Source organism: Lissotriton vulgaris, chromosome 5 (assembly GCF_964263255.1).
Source record: "Lissotriton vulgaris chromosome 5, aLisVul1.2, whole genome shotgun sequence".
Classification (NCBI taxonomy): domain Eukaryota; kingdom Metazoa; phylum Chordata; class Amphibia; order Caudata; family Salamandridae; genus Lissotriton; species Lissotriton vulgaris.
The window spans coordinates 1397854372-1397879638 of record NC_141693.1 but is presented as its reverse complement, the minus strand read 5'-3'; the positions used below and the strand labels follow the sequence as shown (position 1 = coordinate 1397879638).

The window sequence follows — 25267 nt, the reverse complement described above, 5'->3', positions numbered from 1 at the left end:
GGGCGAAAAAACGAGAAAAAAGTTTGTCATCAACAATTATTTAGTATCGGTTATGCACAATTTAAATTAAGACACCTTATTCTCTCTCTCTCTCTCTCTCTCTCTCTCTCTCTCTCTCTCTCTCGATAGTGAAGATGGGGCATGCCCTAAAAAGGGAGTGGGTGACGAACAGGGCCCATACCTTACATCAAACAGAAAATGCAATGAAGATTAGCCTACTCCATTTACTAGTTAATGTCCGGACCGAAAGTCAAGAAACTGATATGACTCCAAACCAACTATTTGTTTCCCCCTGTGGTTTGTGGCTCGAGTTATTTTGCATGTTTGGACTCAATCATCAAATAGTTTGTGAATTCTGGCAGAAAACGTTAAAAATATCAGTCTTGCATAGCCCACACACCCTAAAAACCATAAGCATGTCATACAAGGGATACCATCAGCTGAACCCACTGCAGTTAGAGAAGAGCTACGAAGCCCAGTTTAATGTATAGAAGTGTTTTAAGTTCATTCAGCGCTTAAAGAGTTGTAGAACCAAAATCTTTCCATGAGATACACCATCTAGAAAAGCAAAACCCTCTTGCTGATCTAAATGTTTCCAAGAAAGGAAGACATTTCAAATCTGGAAAACATGACATGATTTATTAGGTCGAATTGTCTTTTCTATCACATTACATACATAAAATATAGTGCAAAGACCTTGAGATTAAACAGCTGGCTCAAACTGATAGTGGTCAACAAGAACATGAACTCTTCAGTCCCAGAAGATAAGGAGGTGAAACTCTGTTGCTGCTGCCGGGACCAGGATGATTGTCCGTGCATACACTGCGTTCAGCACGGAAGTCTCTCCCTGGTGTAGTTGTTATTCATTCCTACAAAGAATCCTGTAGGACTTTGAGAAACGTTCAGTAAACAGGGCCTTCTTGTTAGATGCGAGTCAGCTGATGCCAGAAACCGGATGGCATGAAGCCCTCTATCTTTTCCATTGCAAACTTGAAGGGAGAGAAGAGTGTGCTGAAGAACTGAAAGAAATGAAAACATGGGCAGTGAAACGTGCATGCTCTACATCAAACAAATGTGGACAAGATGTTCATGACAAATCCCCTTTTGAAACACTTTGCTTAAGGTAATACCTAAAAATTAGAGAAGAATTGGCAGTCAGAGCTAACGAATAGATGGAAAATGCATAATTAGGTATTTTGAAACACAGTCACCTACATGCATTTCATTGTATATATTGTATTTCTGGCAGAATATGACCAATTTTCAAGTGATGTCCAACGAAAAAACAGAAATTAACCTATCTGAAAACTTGCCGACCATGTTCCAAAACGTGGAAAATAAACAGACACGTGAACAGCCTGAAAGTGTGGCTTTGTGTGAAATAGATTTGACACTAAATAGCAACCTAAATCTGCCGATGATGGATGCAGCAAACTCGAAAGCTGAGGCAGGCTTGAGGCGGTGCAACTCAACATCCCCCATGTTAAAAGGCTACTTTGACAAACACTGCTAAGGAAATTAACAAGGTTGTGCACTTTCATTAACTTAACCATTAGTCAGGAACTTGATTCAGAAGATTATGGACTATAACTTTATACATGTTGTGCCGAAATGCAATGGGATCTCAAAACGAGTGTTCAAGAAGGAGAAAAATGGAGACTCTAAAAAAATGTCATAGTTAAGTTTTGTTGAGGGTCCCAATTAAAATCCTATTAAGTCAGTAGTAGTTTGGTGTAAATGCAGAAAATAAAATTGACGCGGTCTCAAAGCAGACTTTTTGTGTTGATAGATCATTGCCCAAACGCAGCCAACAGATCCTAAAAACAGGTACTTCCATACAGTGGCGAGGACTCTGAGGGCATTAGGGCGTTACTCCACTTATATTTCTGCCTCTGGCCCCAAAATTAAATGTACTATATTAAATGTAAATGTAAATGTACATGTATTTATATATCGCAAACCACCCACATCGCAGGCATCTAAGCGCTTGCTTAGGGAACCCGTCCTGGTATTCCCCTGTGAGATAACCCCGGCAGGGTATCCACAAGGTGAAAGCCAGGCATCCCGCCGCGAGGGGCCGTTGTGGAGATTAAGCAAGCTATTGCCCAGAGTCGCAGAGTGTGAACCTGTGAGTCGAGTAGGCACCGGAGCGAGAATTATCGAGTCCGTGGAATTATTGAGCCCAAGCCCCGTCGAGGCGGGGTATTGAACCCTGGTCCAGGGCCGATCTCAGCTTCCGGGTCTGCCGCCTCTAACCCCTGAGCCACACTTCTCCACCATTAGGCAGCCATGCCCTCATTATATTTAAGTGCTTCATTTCAGCGGCAGCCTCGCGGGCCGGTTGCGTGCAGCTGAGTGAGATTGAGCACACTTCCAGTGCGTTCCTGGGGTGTAGGGGGTCCTGCCTGCACAGAAGCCAGCATAGAGCACACCTAAGTGCGCATGTCGGGTTGGACGGCTGCCTTTCTACGTCCAGCCCGACATGCCCATTAGGCTTCCCTAACAGTCTCGCCAACAGTACACATTATTGAGCTGACTCAAAGTTGCAGCCCCCGGTCTCACTAATGAGCGGTGAGGTTCCCTGCCCCAGCTAATCTTGGCGCTGCAGCACCAGCAGGAGCAGCATCAGGACTGGCTTACAGATATCTGTTACTAGATGCCTCTGCAATGTACATGTGACCTGAGGCAACGCGGTGGTGGGAGGACCGGAGAGGGTCTCTCCCTGGACTTTTCTTGCCAACACAAAAGGCGTAGGTTGGTGGTAAAAGCCTCCTGGGTCCTACGATTACGAAACCTGAACTTTACACTTACTACAGGTAAATACATTTAAATAAATAAACAAATAAATTAGCAGGTGGGCGGTGTCCGGAGTGGAAGAATACATTTCCATTCAATTGAGGAACAGAAACCTCTTTTGTCCTTATTTATTTGATTATTTTCGTGCATTTGCGCACTCAGCATGCACGGGGACTGGTTTTGTGACACATTTGATGTTAACAGGTAAATATTTGTGTTAAGTCACTTAATTCTTGCCTTTACATTACATTTGCTTGCCTTAGGGGGGATACAACACAAAGTCATGAGCAGCCACACATAAAGGAGGCTGAGTTGAAAGTGTGGTTATACAAGACTCTTAATGTTGCAGGAAAAAACGATGGAAACTATGTCAATCAAGTGCCTCCTGGTACAGCGGCTCCAATGGGCGGAGTGCTCCCGGAGCAGGATGGGTCCTGTAGTAAAGCTGCGGCATGAGCGGCAAGCAGTTTTTAATCAAATGCCTCCAGTCCTGGCACGGTGGCAACATTTGGAAAAAGCAAAAACAAATAGAATTAAAAAACATGAGAAACGTAAATTGGGCTGCATCGCTGACATGGATTACGTAACGTTATGGGTTTTTACAGTCATTGTTAAGACACTGACAAGTGTTTTGTCTGTGAAGTTAAGGATAGTTTTATAGGGCCCAGGAGGGAGCTGTTTCACATAATTACTGGGGAGTCTGTGTGCTAATAGGATCTGCACACTTAAGGTCGTGGGTGTACTTAAATGCCTACACATTTGCCTACAGGAGGCTTCAGACACTCATTCACTTCCCCGCATGCGCGAGCACATACACATATTGTAAATATACGCACAGATACATAGCTGTCTGCCAAAAAGTGGTTGACGCTTGCCCGTTAATCAGGCTTTTCAGCCTCTGAGGCCGTTTCATTATTGACCAATCTGCAGCTTTTGTGGCCGCTCCTGGTCATATTTACCAGACTCTTTGGCTTGGTCTACATCACAAGCACAGGGTGATTGAGATGGAAGGGCCTAAGTGTGTGCGAATTCCACTGGAGTGACACTAGTTGAAAATGGTCCTGTGTGTGCGGTGCTTTTTAAAAGCATTTTCACAGTGAAACAGGTGAAAGGGGATTTTAATAAATGGAGCGTTTTCAAATCGCTCTTATTTTTTTGTCCTAAAGGTGTCGCACTCAATCCTACATTTTCAGCAACAGACCACTGTCTGTTGAAAAGCTCTTTCTGACTTTGGCAAATGCTATGCTACAGCTGCGGCCTGCGCTGGGAGGGGGCGGGGTTGCTTATCTTTGGTTGCCTAATCTTGTTTACATTTTGGAAAGCATCGCTTCGGATTTTCTTCTTTCCACAACTATGAGAGCGTTAGCTGAATAATTAAGTGCGCCATTAAAACTGCAAAAAAGAACTGGCAACTCTGTGCTGTAAACGGTGCAAGGTAGGCGCACAGCCATGTTGAAAACGACGTGCAATGACGGTGTAGATAGCTTTCGAAGTGTGAGGGAAATGCTTCAGGGTGCGTCTGTGTATATACCGCAATATTGTCACTTTTAGCATTTCTAAACTGCAAACCTCGTGAACTATCGTTAACTGCTGCACAGTTTCATATGTACATGAAGTGGACGTAAAGTCTCAGTGATTTCAAGTCATTCCATGCCAGCGCATCCATTTCCAGGTGTGCTTTTGCATATTCAAGTCAAACCACTTTATTCGATTAATTAAAATCATAAAAGTATGCTATACATATACAAAACATTAAAAATATTTTTAAATATATGTTACACGAAGTAAAAACACAGTACAAAGGACATTAAAAATCGTTAACAATCAATTCCATTTTTAAAGCCAATAATCAGTATACATAGACTTATATTAAGAAGATTAACTTTCTTGTGCAGCTTCCTGTCTAACCCTCCTGCCTCTATCAGACGCAGCAAGGAAGCTGGCAACACTAAACATGATTTCGGGGGATTCCAACAGTTGTAAAAACAGTAAAGCAGGTTTACACTGAATAAAATTCATCTTTTTCAGTAATGGAAAAATAAACCTTTTCCTAGCCTCGTAGTACAAAGGACAAAAAAACATAAAATGCAAGGTGTCTTGGGGAGAAAAATCATCACATTTGCACGGAGCAGCGTCCTTGAGCCTACTCCAGCCCTGCAAATCCCATAATACCATATGTATTTGGTTGAACTGGAATTTTGTCAATAGCCATCTATGAAAAGAGTTAGTCACAATGGACAAATAAGGAGACATCGCTAATGACAAAATAACCAGGAGGTGGCCCCTGACCGATGGTTTACATAATTCTACTGCTTCCCGCTCTGCCTCACTTAGCTTAGTAAAATTAGTTTTTACCCACGCTAAGTCAGCCTTACATAAAGATTCTGGATTGGAAAAAATCATAGGGCGCCCCATATTCTCAGCTGACGTTTTTATATAGGACAACCACTGGATTTCCTTCATGTTATCTAAATTGATGCAGTCCTTTAGAATCTTGTGGTTTAGGTTCGAATTCAACCAAAGTTTTATTCATAACAGGATAGGGGCTATTTTAATTATATCTGTTATATATCCTATCCCCAACTCAAGATGGACAGAGTGGGTAGCTATAGATTTTTTCAAAGTGGCTCAACCAGTCCTCCTCTGCAATATTTAGTTCTAAGACAGAATTTTGATTACAGGAAAACAAGGGGGTATTAATAATAGACCAAAACTTGGCACTATCTTTTAGGGTTGCTTTATCCATAAGCTCAGCCCATGCATCGTGTTTAATTTCGTTTTTCCGTGCCTGAACTACTCTTGAGTACTCTCTCCTAAGCTGGGCAACCAGAACTTTATTCCTAGGTAGATCGTGAAGAGCCTTTTTAAGAAGGTTATGGGCTTTAGTACATTTGTCGTCGAACCAGGCCATTACCGGTTTATTTTTTGCTGCTCGACGATTGGACGTAAGTTCTTTTGCCACTTGGGAGCAAATAACTTCATATGAGGTTATTACATCCTCCACATTAGAGAGAGGATCTCCACAGATGTTTAGTTCCTGGGCAGCCTTTGCAGTAATGGTATGGAAAAAATCCTCTGGCACAACCTTACTCCAGTTTACCCTCCTCCCCTGATCTTTGGCTTTAACCTCAACTACCGCCTGTGGCGGAACAGTTTTATTTAATAGAAAAAAACATTTACTAACTCAATCACCACAGGATTGTGGTCACTAAAAGAAGAAGGTATAGCATTATAAGAGATTACGTATTTTAAAAGTCCTGACGAGAGAAATATACAGTCAATTATTGTTTCACAATCCCTACCTATATACGTGGCAACACGGGTACTTTTATCAAAAAACCCTGCTTCAAACAAATCATTATTAGACAGGAGTTTCTCCAGTGCTTCCCCCTTGTGATTATGCTCGAAATGCTGCGGGGATGTGAAATCTGGTCCATCATTATCAATTAATAGACAGTTCTGACTACATAAATGCACATTAAAATCGCCCAACAAGATTTATTGGCAAAAAGTGGTTTGCTTTACCTTATAGGTATTTAAAAAATCTGTCAACCAAACTAAATGCTCATTTGGGAAATCCCATTGCTGCGAATTATAGCAGTTCACTAGAAATAATTTGGTATTATTAGTCAGACTTAATTCCAGGATAAGAAAATTATGGGAGGCACAATCTACCCTTTTAACTCTCCCCCTTACATTCACAGAGACCAATAGCACGAGGCCCCCTCTATCTCTCCCTGCTTACGATCTCAATGCAGGGACAAAATGCGATGTGAAGCCATCCATCCAAAAATCACAGTCCTTGTCCCATGTCTCTTGGAGAGCAACAATATCATGTTGTTTAACAAAGTTTAACCAGTTGCTATCATCTCTCTTGAAACGCAGTCCAGCAACGTTCCAACTTATCATCTTAACCTTTTCCCCCACGGCGTTGCACACAGTTGCGGGGTTACAGTATGTATTGTGAGAAATCAATGTAGTATGTTCAGGTACCAAGGGAACCAAATCTAGGGGGGTCTCGTCTCCCGGACCCTCACAAACCTCTCGTCAATCGCACATCTCTAAGCCAGAGAGTGCATCAAATCTGTTGTGTCTGACAATATTAGGCCCATATTTAAAATAATTCTCTCCACCGGATCCCTGCAATAAGCCTGGCGTCCGAGACATGACAGGTGTATATGGTCTCAGTCTCGCACTATGTGGGGGGGCTCTAGTTAGGTGATTATAGAAGAACCCAAGAGGGCGCACGCAAATACTATTGGCATCGTACGTCATAGAGGCTGCCCTTGACAAAACTGTAGCCACATGTTGTGGGTGTCTAAAATTTACAATTATGCAGTCCCCGCTACACGTCTTTGTAGAGGGGCCAATCCAGTTAGCCCTTCTAGTTGGTATAATTTCAGAGGCAAATTTTATGGGGAAACCACACCTCATATTCAACCACGACACAGTTTTATTTTTGAGGGAATCATACGATTCCTCAGGTGTCTGGGCCGAATGCAAATCAAGGGGCGGGACATTGGTTAAAACAACTACGTAGGGGGTGCAATCCGGGGGAAGGTTTATAAATTTACCTCTCCTAACAGGATTGTTACTAGATGTACCATCAGGCCCTAAAGTCGGTTGTGTAACTACGCTCACTACTGTGGTAGGGACCGGGGTAACTGAGTCAGTTCTAATTATGTGCTGAGAGGATTGCTGCTGATTATCAGCCCTATCTTCCTGCTCTACCCCACCTGTGCCCTTCCCAGCAGGTTTTGCACTGTCAGCCAAAGCTAATTGTTTGGCTATCAGCCCTCCTAGCCTCTTTACTTCGGCAGTAACACTATCGAGTTTGCGCACTACGGGTTGGACATACTCTTCTAGTTTTGCTTCAAACTTGGCTTCCATAGAGCGAAGTAATTGGGCAAATTGGTCTGGGCTTAGGTTAATGTTAGCCACATTACTTTCTTCCTGTAATATAGTAGACTCATCAATGGTGTGTTTTGCTGGTAAGGAGGTATTTACCCTTCTTTTTGTATGCTTACCCCCCTTTTGCTTTGTTGTTTCCTGCAGGTTCTAACTGGTCTAGTGATTGGCAGAGCCTCCTCATTGCCAACACTTGATATATTTAAAACTTCTAAATGGGGCTCAGAGTGAACCTGGGCTACCACCGTGGTGGCCACAAGGGGACCCATTTCAGGGGTGGCAACCTCTGGGGGATCCTCCAAAGGGGTCAGAGAATCTTCAGCGGGGTCAGGTGGGCATCCTCTACCTAGGGAGACCCTCCTATCATTATTAATTTTATTTACCATCTTCACCAGGTAGTTATCAATAGGGCCTACCACCGATGTAAATTTCTCATTCGTGGCACTTGGCATAGTTTTTCCTAATTCCTAGATTAGATCTACTTGGGGGTGCTGCTGGGAGATGAAGTCTTTCTGGAGTCTCTCGGCGCTCCCGGTCTGCCCAAAGACTTTGAGCAAGCCGTTTCCCTCACGGCGTGACAGAGAGGAGCCGATGCCCCTTCACTCGGTCAACAGGTGGTTCCAGGTAACACTCGCCCAGGGGGCTCCTGGGCGTTCTCCCCTTTCTAGCGTTGCTGGTCGCGCTGGTGGCGTGTGTAGGAGGCGCCGCCCCGGTGCTGCTGGGAGATGAAGTCTTTCGGGAGTCTCTCGGCGCTCCCGGTCTGCCCAAAGACTTTGACCAAGCCGTTTCCCTCACGGCGTGACAGAGAGGAGCCGATGCCCCTTCACTCGGTCAACAGGTGGTTCCAGGTAACACTCCCCCAGGGGGCTCCTGGGCGCTCTCCCCTTTCTAGCGCTGCTGGTCGCGCTGGTGGCGTGTGTAGGAGGCGCCGCCCCGGTGCTGCTGGGAGATGAAGTCTTTCGGGAGTCTCTCGGCGCTCCCGGTCGGCTCAAAGACTTTGACCAAGCCGTTTCCTTCACGGCGTGACAGAGAGGAGCCGATGCCCCTTCACTCGGTCAACAGGTGGTTCCAGGTAACACTCCCCCAGGGGGCTCCTGGGAGCTCTCCCCTTTCTAGCGCTGCTGGTCGCGCTGGTGGCGTGTGTAGGATGCGCCGCCCCGGTGCTGCTGGGAGATGAAATCTTTCGGGAGTCTCTTGGCGCTCCCGTTCTGCCCAAAGACTTTGACCAAGCCGTTTCCCTCACAGCGTGACAGAGAGGAGCCGATGCCCCTTCACTCGGTCAACAGGTGGTTCCAGGTAACACCCCCCCCCCCCCCAACAGGTGGTTCCAGGCATATTGTTTCATGTGGTTTTACATGCAGGTTTATAGTGGGTCATTTTTGTAGTGATCTCTTCTTGCTTGGCCTTGAGGTGGGTGACAGCCTGTCTACTGTACAACAACCACGAATTAACAGAGGGCAAAACTCGACTGTGCAGTGTGTGGGCAATGTTTCATTTGCATACTGACAGAATAGCTTGGAAGGGCAGTGATAACTTCTCGTTTACGCGATAGTGATTCTTTTGATTTCCAATAATTATTTTCTTTTTTTTATATAAATTCATATGGAAACGAAATATTGAAATGATCCGTGTATTTTAAACAGCAAAAATATATACAATGCACCTGCCCAATGGTAGCCTATCTGCTGGGTGTCAAAAGTTGCTTTATAGATGCCCTTCTTCCAGTCGGCCTTCTTCCTTGATGTGAAAATTGTATTTTGGGCTTGAGGATGCTGATGGTAATTAACTGCACTAGGTCTATCAATGTTGTCTCCCCAGGAGTCTGCAGTGTTCTTAGAACAATGAAAATGCTCCATTTGCCCATTCTTTTTTCCCAAAATGTTCTCTTTGGAGAGAACCCTAACACCCCCTAAAACTCATTTTAGTCAATGAGGCTTGCTAAAGATGTAGAGAAGGCTGGACCTGCATTACAACATGCTTGCGCCACAGCGTTGCCTATAAACATTTGGAGGCCCCATTTTGCTTTTAAAACTGCCAGAATGGTTTAGCTTTACGAACTCAAGCATGCATCTGGGCGAAGGTCTTGGGATTAACATTCAGTAGTAGTTAATGTGTGTCCATTGCTCCAAGCACAGGCTGCACAATGAACACCATCTTAGTTGGATGACCTGAAGGGCACACACACTCCGAGGAGCAGATTAAACTCTGCGCACTGCAAACAGCTGGGGAGCTTGTGACAGGACTTGTTTACACCATTTCAACGGCCGAGCTACCGAGCAATTGGCCCAGGCCTAGAACATGTCCACATTTCCCAGAGGTAAACACAATCCTAAACTGTTTAGACATATCGACAGAAAAAGTTAAGCAGCTGGGCAAGGACGATAATTCTCTGGTTTCGTTTAATGAGCATCAGGGAAACGGTAGGGATTAGTTTTGAAAGCAGAGCTTACTATGAGCGCAAAAAGAAACCAAACAGTCCTTGTCTTTGAAGGACACCGAGAACTTGTCAGGTTTCAGCTTCTGATGCACTACCTGTTTTGGTATGCCCCAAAAAATGCCTCGTTTATGAGGAAACTCAGTTCAGGTCAGCACTAGAACAGTCACTTCTCAAGCAAACGTTAAATTGTAAAAATACGATTTTATTAAAATACAACTTAAAGGTTTGAAACCATTGGTAAGGAGGACATTGAAACTGGTAGCTTCAGAACTACGGGTTTAATCGTCAAAAGGTAGTTCAGTCATTTGGAATTGCACAAAATGCTGCCAAGTTTATTTTCCACATTTTTCCCTTGGTTTATTTTGTAACTGCAGGGAAAACGTATTGCAACAGAACTGCACGCCGAGGGCCTACAATGCATGACTAAAACTTGAGTTACAAAAGAGTCATCAGATGGGGTTCCATCAAAAGGCAGCACTGTATTTGCAGCACAATATATGCGCTTCCGTTTTTTTTTATGTTGCATAATTGAAACCATGTCTCAATAAATCCTGGCTGACATAGAAGCATTTCAGTCTAGTGTTAAAGGCAACATTTTCAATATCCTGGCAAGTAAACATGAGAACACACCACCCGCAATAAAAGGCGGTAGAAAAGAAACATTTCTGCGCGGTAAACATCACGCTCCCCTGTGCTCTTTTACTATTACTTTTAATGCCAAAATCAAGGCCAAAGGTGAAGGGGTGGCTTTGCAAACTTTCGGGGCGGAACCCTACTTCTTTGCTTCATGGAATACATGCAAAGGCTCGAATAAGGCCATGTTCTAAAGGTGACGTCTAGTTAGAATGACAGCACATTTAACAAGCACTGGTAAATGCATTAGGTTTCGTCTGTGATTAATAATCAGCTGTTTTTTGTTGTAAGTTGTAGCTTGCGGAGTAGTTGTACAATATAAGTTACATAAAGTCTGTTTATGTGTAATGACTTGTTTAAGTACAAAAAGGCAATATATTATACTGTTAGTAGAGGTATAGTTCAGGTAAGTAATAGAAACATTTCGAAAAATTAAAGAGGGAAATAACAGAATTAATAATGGATGTAATAGCAATATTATGTGTTTTGAGGCGTTTTCTCAACTTTGGGGCCCAGTCCCACTGCACCTACTGCACCATTCAAATGATGCCTCTAGTGCCTACAAGATACCTGCATTTGTGACAGCCTGTTTAGTAGTAAAATATTGCAATATTTTGGTGTTTAAAGGGGTTCCTAGAGCTTTGGGCACAGGTATCACTGCATCTGCTGCACTATCCAAATCATGACCATATTGCCTGTAAGGTAAGTGGACTTGTGACTGCTTATTTATTAGTTAAATACAGCAAAATTTGGTTTGGTGTTTAGAGGAGTTCGGACAACTTTTGGCCCTGGTGGCACTGCACCTGCAGCGCCATTGAAATGATGGGCTCTAGTACCTGCTAGATTACTGCACTTGTGACTGCCTGTTTAGTAGTAAAATGTAGAAATATTCAGCGTCTAGTGGGGTCCCTAGAGCTGTTGCCCCTGGTTCCACTGCACCTTCTGCACCATTCAAATCAAGCACCTTTTAACTGCAAGATAACTGCAATTGTGTCTGCCTGTATGTACAGTAGTAAAATATAGCAATATTAAGTTTTTAGAGGAGGTCTGGCAACTTTTGGGCCTGGTGATACTTAATAGAATTAATTGATGTAATAGCAATATTATGTGTTTGGAGGAGCTTTCACAACTTTTGGGTCCTGCGCCACTGCACCATTCAATTCATGACACTGTTGTCTGCAAGGTAATTGTACTTGTGACTACCTGTTTAGTAGTAAAATATAGTAGAAGTAGGTGTTTAGTGGGCTGCCTAGAGCTTTTGGTCCTAGTGCTACTGCACCTGCTGCACCATTCAAATCATGAACCTACTACCTGAAGATAAATGCTCTTGTGACTGTCTTGTTTAGTAATAACATGCAGCAATAATCTGGGTTTACTAGGATCTCTAGAGCTTTTGGCCACTGCATCTTCTGCACTATTCAAATCAAGTCCCTTTTATTTGCAAGGTAACAGCAATAGTAACTGTCTGTTTAGTAGTCAAATAAAGCAATACTATGTGTTTAGAGGAGTTCTGACAACTTTTGGGCCCAGTGCTACTGCACCTGCTGCACCATTCAAATCATGACGCTGTTGTCTCCAAATAAACCGCACTTATGGCTTCCTATTTAGTAGTAAAATACAGCATAGCTCTTGTATATTAACCTTATTTTTAACAAGCAACGTCTATTATAACATTTAGAATTTGATCACAATGACCAAATAGATTAAGTTGAAAAAATCAGTTAGATAATGCCTACAAAGTGTAAAGAAAGTTACTAAGGCATGAATAGGAAATGCCACAAATGTTCTAAGGCTAAAGTACCTGCTTTACACAACTAAGTAATAAAAAGCAAGCATTGAAGCATACAGTTAGAAGCTGCTTGCCTTTTCCCGTGGGAAGAGATCTTATTTTGACAGTGAATGGGGCTTAAACAGTGTGAACAGCTTTAGTCGAAGTATTGTAAATGCGAACAGCCAGAGTAAGTAAAAGAAAAAAGGTTCTACACAAAAGCGAATGAACACAGTAATTTGGCGATGGGAACTGATATGAGCCCCCTTTTAAGACATATTAAATACAAGAGATTTCACAAGCACAGTGCAAGCGATGTGTGGGTGAAACCTAAAAAGCAATTCGACATCCACAGACGTGTTCTCATCTGTTTGAGGTTAATCAATCGTCAGTGTCTTATAAGTGACACGCTGAGAGCCGTGAAGTTTGAGAGCTAGCACATAAAACGATCTGCAACACTGCCGCTGCGACACATACAAAACAACCTGTAATGAACCATCCACTTCAATGGATGACAAAGAATAAGCATGATCTTATCTACACCTAATCAAGAGGGCTGCAAGTGGCTGGGCTCCATGCTGGCCACTATCTTGGGAAGCCCTGGCTCTCCCACTGGAAGCAGGAGGAAAGACTAACAATGGTGGTACCCAAGTGTAGTTAGCCACCCTGGAACATCAAGCCACGATTACGCAGCACGCAGGACCAAGGGTTGGGCGCAACCTGAGGGGATAAATAAAGGGCTCCTTACCGCTCGTGGTCAGTGCATGCCAGATTCTGTAAGCACTGTGTGGACTCAGACTGTGGGCTAGGGTGGGCCGGACCATCCACGAGATCCCCAAGGACAAGGGCCCCCACTACATTGGCAACGAGACAGGCACCACCCACTGCGTTCGCTAAGCAGCAGAGTAGGCTGCCGCACATTACACTCGGAATCTCAGAGCCTGACCCGAAGGCATGCGTCGGTGCGCAGCATCTCTCAGCTCTGGTGGTGGTGCCAGTACACACAGGCCATCCTGAGTTCCTGCAAGGAAGATCGCGTCGGCAGGGGTGCAGTCTCCATGACGGAGATAGAGCTGCACTTCTGGTGGCGTGCAGAGGTCGTCCGCCAAATTATGGAGGTGGTGTGAAGCATGTACACCCAATGAAATATGATCAATAATGATTATCTTGTTTATTTGTTTTATATGTCTTTGTCTGTCTGTCAATTATCTGTTCACAGACTTCTAGGCTCCTCGCAACAGAGGTAATTCCCCAAGCCTTTTGGTTTGTACTTTTTATGCACCATTTTTAACACATAGTGCTATTTTTAACTTTCACAGCCTTTGGCAGGGTGGGCCTTAGCGCGCCCAGACTTGCTGAGGCAACACTCGCATATTGGTCCTGATGAAAGCCCTGTAAATTCAAACACATAAAGGGCAGAAACATGTCGACCTTCCCCTAACAGGGAAACGCCAGTATATTTTATTTGGTTAGTTTTTCCCTGCACATAGTTAATTTAATTTTATTATGTCGGGTTGACCAGTTAATAAATGATTTTTTGGGACAACCACAGACATGTTTAATCACCTTTTTTCACTCTTCACTCTCACAAAAAACCTACTCCGCAGTCTCCTGGCGTCGCAGCACACTGGGGAGGTATTCGATCTCTCCCAGTGGACCCGATGATGAAGCATGTCACCACTAGGGTGAGTGAGGGTTTCCTGAAAAAAACAAGCGTTTTTTCTCGAAAATTGGTCTAGTCCTCTGACCATTTACATCTGGCCTCTAAATTACGTGCTATTTTCACTTCTTAAACGCCACACTGACGCACACTCTTCCTTTGTTTGTGCATGTACACCCACCCCATGCATCGTGGCTCAGGCATGAAGATCAAGGAGGCTGGGCAACCATATTCTTGAAGAAAGGCACAGCGCTTACCACTGATGAGATCATAGCGGATTACAGCAGCATCAAATGGTTTTCAAAATTTGACCTAAACTCTGGCTATCACAAACTGGCACTATAAGAGTCGAGCCAGTATATACCCAATCTCTCAACGCATGTGGGACTGCATCGGTGCAAGCACTTGAGCTTCGGCGTGACTTCGGCGGCAGAGGTTTTCCAAGACACCATTAGAGAAACCCGTATCTGGTCTGATTGGCGTAATTAATGTCAGCAATGACATCTTTATCTTTTCAAGCACAACAGAAGACCGTCATACCCGGCTCAGGGTCACCCTGCACTGCCTTGCAGACTCCACTGGAGCAAATGCCTATTCTATGCCAGTGACATAGAATTCTGTGGCTAGTTCTGCATGGAAGGCCTCCAAGTACATACCAACAAAACAGAGGCCATCAAGACAGCCGCCGTTCTATGGAACCCCTATGAGGTCCACAGTGTTCTTGGAATGGTCAATTACTGCCGTCACTTCATTCCACAGCTTGCTGCACTGTCGGAAGCTCTGAGAGTACTAACAAGAAAGTAAATAGTAGTCCCACCAGGAGCAGCATCCTTGCTCAGCCCACTCTCTCCAATTAACATTTATCCACATAAGGAACTCACTAACACTGCCTGAGCAAGGAGAGAACTGGTAACCAAGGAGTGGAAGCATAGCAACAATTCAAGTCACAACAGCTAGCAATGGCAGGGAGGAGGCACTAGGCTACTTGAGATGGACTCCTTTAGCGATTGAGCAAGCAGGGTTGTGCTTCTTCAAGGAATCTATTATGGTAATGTTGAAGGGAGCTATGTGTAATACTGAGAGTAGACTGGGGGAACTAAAGAGCTGGATTTCATACGCAGAGTGGGATATAAAAGAGTGAGAGCCAACAAATATAATCACTACAGGCTCATTGTTACAACAACCATAGCTGCTAAATATTTGAGGAGTATGCAATGTCCTCAATTACACATCTGGACTCCAAGTTGGAGTGTTTACAAAAGATCCACAAAAACTTGTATGCTGGGGTTAACTCCCCAAACAGATACTGACTCCGCTGTCGGTTGTTTTGGCCTTTTTTTGACCGTAATTTGTGCCTGTTTTTATTTTCTCTTTTTCTGTGCCCGTGTTAGCGTCTCGTTTTGTATTGTATTTTTTATTGCTTTTCTGTTGCCGTATCAGCGCTTTCCTTCCTGTTTGCCCGCCTACCTCGCCGCCCTCCGTCTTCCCTCCCCGCTTCCCGCCACCACCGCAGACCCCGCCCCTTTTTTCCTTCTGTTCCCTCCCCGCTCCCGCCTCCCAGCTGCTCCGCCCACCCGCGCACTTGGCCTTATATGGCGACCGTGCGACGCAGGTGAGTGTGACCCACTTGTGGGACACCCCCGCGCCGCACGGCCACCAGCTGCTGCGTGTGCCCCTTTGCCTGCCCTCTGCCTCGCTGCCGGCTGCCGGCTGACTCCGCTGTCGGTTGTTTTGGCCTTTTTTTGACCGTAATTTGTGCCTGTTTTTATTTTCTCTTTTTCTGTGCCCGTGTTAGCGTCTCATTTTGTATTGTATTTTTTATTGCTTTTCTGTTGCCGTGTCAGCGCCTTCCTTCCTGTTTGCCCGCCTACCTCGCCGCCCTCCGTCTTCCCTCCCCGCTCCCCACTTCCCGCCACCACCGCAGACCCCGCCCCTTTTTTCCTTCTGTTCCCTCCCCGCTCCCGCCTCCCAGCTGCTCCGCCCACCCGCGCACTTGGCCTTATATGGCGACCGTGCGACGCAGGTGAGTGTGACCCACTTGTGGGACACCCCCGCGCCGCACGGCCACCAGCTGCTGCGTGTGCCCCTTTGCCTGCCCTCTGCCTCGCTGCCGGCTGCCGGCTGACTCCGCTGTCGGTTGTTTTGGCCTTTTTTTGACCGTAATTTGTGCCTGTTTTTATTTTCTCTTTTTCTGTGCCCGTGTTAGCGTCTCATTTTGTATTGTATTTTTTATTGCTTTTCTGTTGCCGTGTCAGCGCTTTCCTTCCTGTTTGCCCGCCTACCTCGCCGCCCTCCGTCTTCCCTCCCCGCTCCCCGCTTCCCGCCACCACCGCAGACCCCGCCCCTTTTTTCCTTCTGTTACCTCCCCGCTCCCGCCTGCTCCGCCCACCCGCGCACTTGGCCTTATATGGCGACCGTGCGACGCAGGTGAGTGTGACCCACTTGTGGGACACCCCCGCGCCGCACGGCCACCAGCTGCTGCGTGTGCCCCTTTGCCTGCCCTCTGCCTCGCTGCCGGCTGCCGGCTGACTCCGCTGTCGGTTGTTTTGGCCTTTTTTTGACCGTAATTTGTGCCTGTTTTTATTTTCTCTTTTTCTGTGCCCGTGTTAGCGTCTCATTTTGTATTGTATTTTTTATTGCTTTTCTGTTGCAGTGTCAGCGCTTTCCTTCCTGTTTGCCCGCCTACCTCGCCGCCCTCCGTCTTCCCTCCCCGCTCCCCGCTTCCCACCACCACCGCAGACCCCGCCCCTTTTTTCCTTCTGTTCCCTCCCCGCTCCCGCCTCCCAGCTGCTCCGCCCACCCGCGCACTTGGCCTTATATGGCGACCGTGCGACGCAGGTGAGTGTGACCCACTTGTGGGACACCCCCGCGCCGCACGGCCACCAGCTGCTGCGTGTGCCCCTTTGCCTGCCCTCTGCCTCGCTGCCGGCTGCCGGCTGACTCCGCTGTCGGTTGTTTTGGCCTTTTTTTGACCGTAATTTGTGCCTGTTTTTATTTTCTCTTTTTCTGTGCCCGTGTTAGCGTCTCATTTTGTATTGTATTTTTTATTGCTTTTCTGTTGCCGTGTCAGCGCTTTCCTTCCTGTTTGCCCGCCTACCTCGCCGCCCTCCGTCTTCCCTCCCCGCTCCCCGCTTCCCGCCACCACCGCAGACCCCGCCCCTTTTTTCCTTCTGTTACCTCCCCGCTCCCGCCTGCTCCGCCCACCCGCGCACTTGGCCTTATATGGCGACCGTGCGACGCAGGTGAGTGTGACCCACTTGTGGGACACCCCCGCGCCGCACGGCCACCAGCTGCTGCGTGTGCCCCTTTGCCTGCCCTCTGCCTCGCTGCCGGCTGCCGGCTGACTCCGCTGTCGGTTGTTTTGGCCTTTTTTTGACCGTAATTTGTGCCTGTTTTTATTTTCTCTTTTTCTGTGCCCGTGTTAGCGTCTCATTTTGTATTGTATTTTTTATTGCTTTTCTGTTGCAGTGTCAGCGCTTTCCTTCCTGTTTGCCCGCCTACCTCGCCGCCCTCCGTCTTCCCTCCCCGCTCCCCGCTTCCCACCACCACCGCAGACCCCGCCCCTTTTTTCCTTCTGTTCCCTCCCCGCTCCCGCCTCCCAGCTGCTCCGCCCACCCGCGCACTTGGCCTTATATGGCGACCGTGCGACGCAGGTGAGTGTGACCCACTTGTGGGACACCCCCGCGCCGCACGGCCACCAGCTGCTGCGTGTGCCCCTTTGCCTGCCCTCTGCCTCGCTGCCGGCTGCCGGCTGACTCCGCTGTCGGTTGTTTTGGCCTTTTTTTGACCGTAATTTGTGCCTGTTTTTATTTTCTCTTTTTCTGTGCCCGTGTTAGCGTCTCATTTTGTATTGTATTTTTTATTGCTTTTCTGTTGCCGTGTCAGCGCTTTCCTTCCTGTTTGCCCGCCTACCTCGCCGTCCTCCGTCTTCCCTCCGCGCTCCCCGCTTCCCGCCACCACCGCAGACCCCGCCCCTTTTTTCCTTCTGTTCCCCCCCGCTCCCGCCTCCCAGCTGCTCCGCGCACTTCGCCTTATATGGCGACCGTGCGAACGCGCAGCGGCCACGCGCAGCGGGCGCGCCGATTGTGCGCCGAAGGCGCGCCAACGGTAAGCCCGTCTGCGCCCGTCCGCGACCGGACCGCGCCCAGCGCCAGGACCCCTGGCCCCCGAAGACCCCGATCGACCCGCCTGACGTACTCCGCCGCCACCCTCATCGCACTCAACACCGGCCGACTCCCAGATTGCCACCAAGCCACACCACAACGCACCCACGGACCCTTCAGCTGCCACGCCTGCAAGTTCACCTGCATCCGGACCTGCCTCGCACCAGCACCCGCCAAATCGAACACCAGCAGCACCCACCTCAAGTGCATCCTGCTCAACACCCGCTCCGTCCACAGACACGCCATCGAACTCTGGAACCTCCTAGACGCCACAGCCCCTGACGTTGCCTTCCTCACGGAGACCTGGATGAACGCCTCTTCAGCTCCCGACATCGCCATCGCTATCCCAGAGGGCTACAAGATCGTCCGGAGGGACCGCAACGCCAACCAGATGGGAGGAGGCATCGCCATCATCCACAGGAACACCATCCGTCTCACGACCAGCACCGACAACACCCTGACCAGCGCCGAACACCTGCATTTCCAGATCCACACCAACCCAAACACCACCCTCAGAGGCACCCTGATCTACCGACCCCCTGGACCACGCACACAATTCAGCGAGGACATCGCCGACTTCGTCAGCCCGCATGCCCTCCCCTCCGCTGACTACATCCTCCTGGGAGACCTCAACTTCCATCTGGAGAACAACAACGACCGCAACACCAGCACCCTGCTCGACAACCTCGCCAATCTTGGACTCAAGCAGCTGGTGTCCACCCCCACCCACCTTGCCGGACACACACTCGACGCAGTCTTCTCTTCCAGCACAGACATCGACTTCAGCCACGCCACAGAGCTTCAATGGACGGACCACAGCTGCGTCCACTTCACCTTCAAGAGAACGACGACCCACCACCACCAGCAACAGGCCGCCGGCAGAAGCTGGAACAAGATCACAGCAGACCAGCTCGCCACCTCCCTGAGCCAGCACCCTCCTGCCAGCTCAGCGAACCCCAGCCAGGCCGCCGACAACCTCACGAAGTGGATCAGCATCTGCGCGGACGAGCTCGCCCCGCTGAGGACCCCGCCCAGCAGACCCGGCAGCAAGAGAGCCCCGTGGTTCACCGACGAACTCAAGAGCTCCAAGAAGAACTGCCGAGCCCTCGAGAAAGCCTGGAGAAGGGAACCTACACCGGACAACAGGACCTCCTTCAAGCTCGCCACCCGGAAGCACCACCAGCTGATCCGCGCCGCCAAGAAAACAGCATTCAAGGACCGGTTGGACAACAACGCACACAACTGCAAGGAACTCTTCAACATCGTTAAAGAGCTTTCCAACCCCAGCGCAGGAAACAACGACATCACCCCATCGCAAGACCTCTGCAACTCTCTCGCTTCATACTTCCACAACAAGATCGCGGACATACACAACAGTTTCAACAACCAACCAACGCACACCATGACCAATCAACCACCCCCCACCACCACCCTCCACGCCTGGACCCCGATCAGCACTGATGACACCATCCGCACGATGAACTCCATCCACTCCGGATCACCGACCGACCCCTGCCCTCACCACGTCTTCAACAAGGCCGACGCTGTCATCGCACCCCACCTGCGAGACATCATCAACACATCCTTCGACACCGCCACCTTCCCTGAGAGCTGGAAACACGCCGAACTCAGCGCTCTACTCAAGAAACCAACAGCGGACCCCACCGAACTCAAGAACTACCGCCCCATCTCGCTCCTCCCGTTTCCAGCCAAAGTCATCGAGAAGACCGTCAACAAGCAGATGGCCGCCTTCCTCGAGACGAACGGATCCCTCGACCCCTCACAGTTCGGCTTCCGAGCCAATCACAGCACCGAGACCGCCCTCATCGCCGCCACCGATGACATCCGAGCCCTGATGGACAATGGAGAAACAGCGGCCCTCATCCTCCTAGACCTCTCCGCGGCATTCGACACGGTCTGCCACCGCACCCTAGTACAGCGCCTCAGCAACATCGGAATCCAGGACAAGGCGCTGGAATGGATCATCTCCTTCCTCGACGGAAGAACACAGAGAGTCCGCCTACCACCGTACAAATCAGAGGCCTCCGAAGTCATCTGCGGCGTCCCTCAAGGATCATCTCTGAGCCCCACCCTCTTCAACGTCTACATGAGCCCCCTCGCGGCCATCGTACGCAAACACAACCTCAGCATAATCTCCTACGCCGACGACACCCAGCTGATCCTCTCCCTGACCAACGACCCCGCCTCCGCCAGAGCCAACCTGCACGAAGGGATGAAAGAGGTAGCCGAGTGGATGACGACCAGCCGCCTGAAACTGAACTCGGACAAGACGGAGGTCCTCATCCTGGGCTCCTCACACTCCGCCTGGGACGACTCCTGGTGGCCTCCTGCCCTGGGCACCGCACCCAAACCGACAGACCATGCACGCAACCTGGGCTTCATCCTGGACTCCTCCCTCTCCATGACCAGGCAAGTCAACAACGTCTCCTCGGCGTGCTTCAACATCCTACGCATGCTACGGAAGATCTTCTGGTGGATCCCCACCGAGACCAGGAAGACCGTCACCCAGGCCCTCGTCACCAGCCGACTGGACTACGGCAACGCCCTCTACGCCGGTACCACCGCCAAGCTCCAGAAGAGACTCCAGCGGATCCAGAACGCCTCAGCCAGACTCATCCTCGACATCCCACGAACCAGCCACATCACCAGACATCTGAGAGACCTTCACTGGCTCCCCGTCAACAAAAGAATCACCTTCCGCCTTCTCACCCACGCACACAAAGCCCTACACGACCAAGGCCCGAGCTACCTCAACAGCCGGATCAACTTCTACGCTCCCAAACGCCACCTCCGATCAGCCAACCACGCCCTCGCCGCCGTCCCCCGCATCCGAAGAGCGACTACAGGAGGAAGGTCCTTCTCCTACCTGGCCGCCAAGACCTGGAACTCCCTCCCGACCGACCTGCGCCTGACCCAAGACCACCTCTCCTTCAGGAAGAAGCTGAAGACCTGGCTGTTCGAGCAGTAGCGGCACCCCCCCCCCCCCAGCGCCTTGAGACCCTACGGGTATGTAGCGCGCTCTATAAGTGTCACTGATTGATTGATTGACTTACAAGAGGGGTACAGAACTTCCTAAGAGAGGTGTATTTGGAGGGAGGGTGTCAATGCTGCAGGCCTTTGATTGCCTAATGAGGGTCTTGCAGTTGAGAAGGTGAGTTTGGGCACTGGGGTAGCTAAACAAGCTGATTCTGCTCATCAGGAGTATGGTTGCCAAAAAATATTTGACATGACATTGATGAACTCCAGAGAGCGCGTGTTTGTGGTGACACTGATGCAGCGGACAGTAACTGCAAGTCTTAAAGGAAGAGCTGATTTCCTAGGAGAGAAAGCCTCCTTAAGATTCCTGAGAAACTGGATGCAGCAATCAAACAGAGACTGACCAGGACAGTCGCCAGGGAGGAGAGCGGTAGTGACATATTGAGCTTTAGAATGCGGATATAATGTGAAACACTTCCTCAATGGACACATTGGACAGCTTCCAGAGCTGTCATGCTGAATTTAATAGTTGGATATTTGATACTCTGATGTGTGTGGGTTATTTGCGTGTGTTTTCTTCATGCTCTTACCCCTTCTCCAATTTTGACCTGGGTGGAAAACCTAGGTTCACAACGTTCCTGATCAATAATAGTGTTGATTTTTATTATAAAAGCTAATCAGTGCTGTCTTCTGACTAACCAACCATCAGTTTGACGCTGCCATGTCTTGTGTATGTGTATTCAGTAAAAAGATTTAAATAAAACAGAAATGCAAGTGTGAGGCTCAGCAGAGAGGACAATTGTAACGCACCTTTGATGCCTCCTCTCTGATTTGCCTTTTGTAGATCTGTAAATAATAGGAGTTACTCATAATGAGATGGTACCTGTTAGACCTGGGATCCCTGTTTGACTGAGGTAGGTACCTTAGGCCAAATAGGGACCTGCGGTTCCATGTCAGGGAAAGAAAGGCCACCTTCTGAGATAGCCCGCTCACCCCCTTGGTAGCTTGGCACGAGGAGCTATTCTTATCTTCAAGGCAAATGTGTAAAGTATTTTCAACCATGCTCACAGGTTTCATCCTTAGCGAGTTCCATTTACACGGGAGCCACACTGCGCGAGATAAGATCTATCGCATCCAACAAGCAGGGGTCTGCGAGTAGCTGCCACATCTCATTCCCTTCTATGTTGGAGGGCTCTGTAGCCTGCAAGTCATGTAAGTTCCAGTGTATCCTGGGTGGTTTTCTTGCAAATGAGCCCTCAATTGATGCTATTCAAACCCACAACAGCCAAAATTATATGTTATTCAATGTTAGATCTCTTGCGTAACATCCCATTGAGATCTGGGATAGGATTTCCACCTGCTCCCCTGATCTATGTTTCTTAACCGAAACTTGGTTAACCCCCACCAATCATCCCGCTATTAATTTTGCAATACCTGACGATTATAAATGCATTCATCTAGACAGAGGGGGGAAATTAGGAGAAGGTATAGGGATTGCTTTCAAAAAGCATCTAAAAGTCCAATGGCTCTCCACAATCTGTAACAATTCGGTGGAACTGGGAATTTTTAAAGTCGCCATGTCGCCTTCGGTATCCTGGAATGGGGCATTGCTTTTCCGGCCACCCGGATCTAAAACAAACTTTGTCAACTTTTTGACGGAATTCATCACCATGCAGGTTTTGGCTTCCAGTAATTTCATTTTGCTGGGGGACTTCAATTTATATGGAGAAGATGTGACGAACCCTGAAGTAATGAAGCTCATTTCCAGTCTGATCGACATTGGTCTATCACAAAGGGTGCTCGGGTCTACTCACTGCGCAGGCCATAAATTAGATCTTAGCTTTACAAATTCAGAGTGGTTAAAGATAGATTCCCCGCTCTCCCTTACTTGGACAGATCATTGTATGATCCGATTTTCATTCCTGCCTCAAACTGGGTTAACTCATATGAGTCGCCCGAGGCCATTAAAGAGTGGAAGGCACAGGCCTTGGCAAAAACTTACCCTGGAAGGTTTTAATTTATGGTGGATCCTGGGCAACACTGCCAGGATCCCTCGGCTATGCTGGCTAGTTTTAACTCTGCTTAGTAAAGACGTTTGATGTTGTTATTCCTGTGAAAAAAAAACAACCCTGTCACTCGGTGGCCTTCTGCCCCCTGGTATTCTGGTGAAATGAAAATTAAAAAGTCATTATGCAAAGCTTTAGAGAGAGGTTGGAGGTGTACACACAGTTGCCATTTCCAATTGGTTCCAATCCTACAGATGAGAAATTAAGTTTCTCGGGGGGGAATGTTGGATGATTGAACGATGTCTCCAGCTTAATCCGGAAAAACAAGTTTATGCTCCTTGGTAGAGCCGCTCACACCTGCCGATTGGTGGCTCTTCTAGTTGGGAGAGGCCCCTAACCCCACCTCCTCAGTAAAAAGTTTAGGAATACAACTGGATCACAAACTCACTATGAAAGATAACATCAAGAATATTTCAGGGGCATGCTACTACAGCCTCCGTCTTCTACGTAGGATACTTCCCTATGCCATGAGAACATAGCAGAACAGTAGTCCAGGCGATGGCTATGAGTCAGCTCGACTATGGGAATGCGCTGCTTGCTGAAGGGGGTGAGACTACGTTAGCTAAACTTCAAGTGATCCAAAAGACTGCAGCGAGGATGGTTTTAAACTGCCCCCCAGGATCCCCAGCTCTTCCCTTACTTAGAGAACTTCACTGGCTTCCAGTGAAAAAAAGATCTTTCTTCAAGATCTGTTGGTTGTCTCTCTTTTTAAGACCTCAAGGGGTGGGGCCCCCGCTATCTGCAAAAAAGCTCTGTAAACAGATGTCCAGACGCAATCTAAGATCTAATCCATTGGCCCTTCTGAAGGTCCCACGTATTCGTTTAACTCGTACAGGGGGTAGAGCGTTTTCATACATTGCTCCTAAATACTGGAACTCGCTACCAGGTGCTCTGCGTAAATCCAAGTCCTATTTGGTTTTCAGAAAACAACTCGAAACCTTCCAGGTCTAACCTTGTTCCTGTTTGAGTAATTTTTATCTGGACTGGCTTCATGTTATCCCCTAGGCAAGCGCTGAGATGCCCCCGGGTGAGTCACACGCTATATAAGAGTTCATAACATAACACAGCAACCCAATAATGACACCATAAATAGACTCCACACGTGTTTTATAAAAACGAGTATCCATTTTATATAAAAAGATGTACTATACCACAACACAATATAAATACAACATATGAGTTTGTGTACTATTTCTTCTGGTCGGTTGTTAGGCCAGCCAGGCCTTGTAAGTTCTGGCGATATTAATGAGCACTTCCAAACATACTCCTGTAACCCTAATATCATGTTATACAGTTCGTAATGCTAGAATAAGGCACTTTTGCAATGTAAAAATAATGCAATGCGTAATGCAGCAATCAGACACTCTGCAATGTAAAAAGAATGCAATGCGTAATGCAACAATCAGGCACTTTGCAAGGAAAGAATAATGCAATGCGTGATACAACCACCAGGTACGTCGTTATGCAGAAATAAGGCAATGCGTAACACACTGATCAGGTAGTTCGTTATGCAGGAATAATACAATGCATAATACGCTAATCGGGTTGTTAGTTATGCAGAAACAATGAAATGCGTCATGCGACAATCAGGTAGTTTGTTATGCAGAAAACATGCCATGTGTCATATACTCATAAGGTAGCTCGCTATGCAGAAATTATGCAATGTGTAATTTGACAGTCAGGTACTCTGTTCTGCAGAAATTGAATAATGCATAATACACTCAGGCATCAATCACAGTCCCTTAGGCGGTTACTCCGCCATTCCTTCTGACTTGCAGTCAGCCTCTCAACAGTTGCCCCCAACATGGTTATGGTGTAATCAAAAAGTGCAGCTCCGTA

The 25267-nt window shown here is 47.7% G+C and overlaps 1 protein-coding gene across 1 annotated transcript in view; it reads right to left on the bottom strand.

Annotated features, from left to right (window-relative positions):
- Positions 1-618: 618 nt before the first annotated feature.
- LOC147712654 (suppressor of tumorigenicity 7 protein homolog) overlaps positions 619-25267 on the bottom strand; it is a 1198755-nt gene continuing 1174106 nt past the window's right edge. Inside the window, exon 15 of the mRNA XM_086923345.1 lies at positions 619-1019. Coding sequence (XP_086779471.1) covers positions 924-1019 — 96 coding nt within the window. The 3' untranslated portion in view covers positions 619-923. The remainder of the gene's footprint in view (positions 1020-25267) is intronic.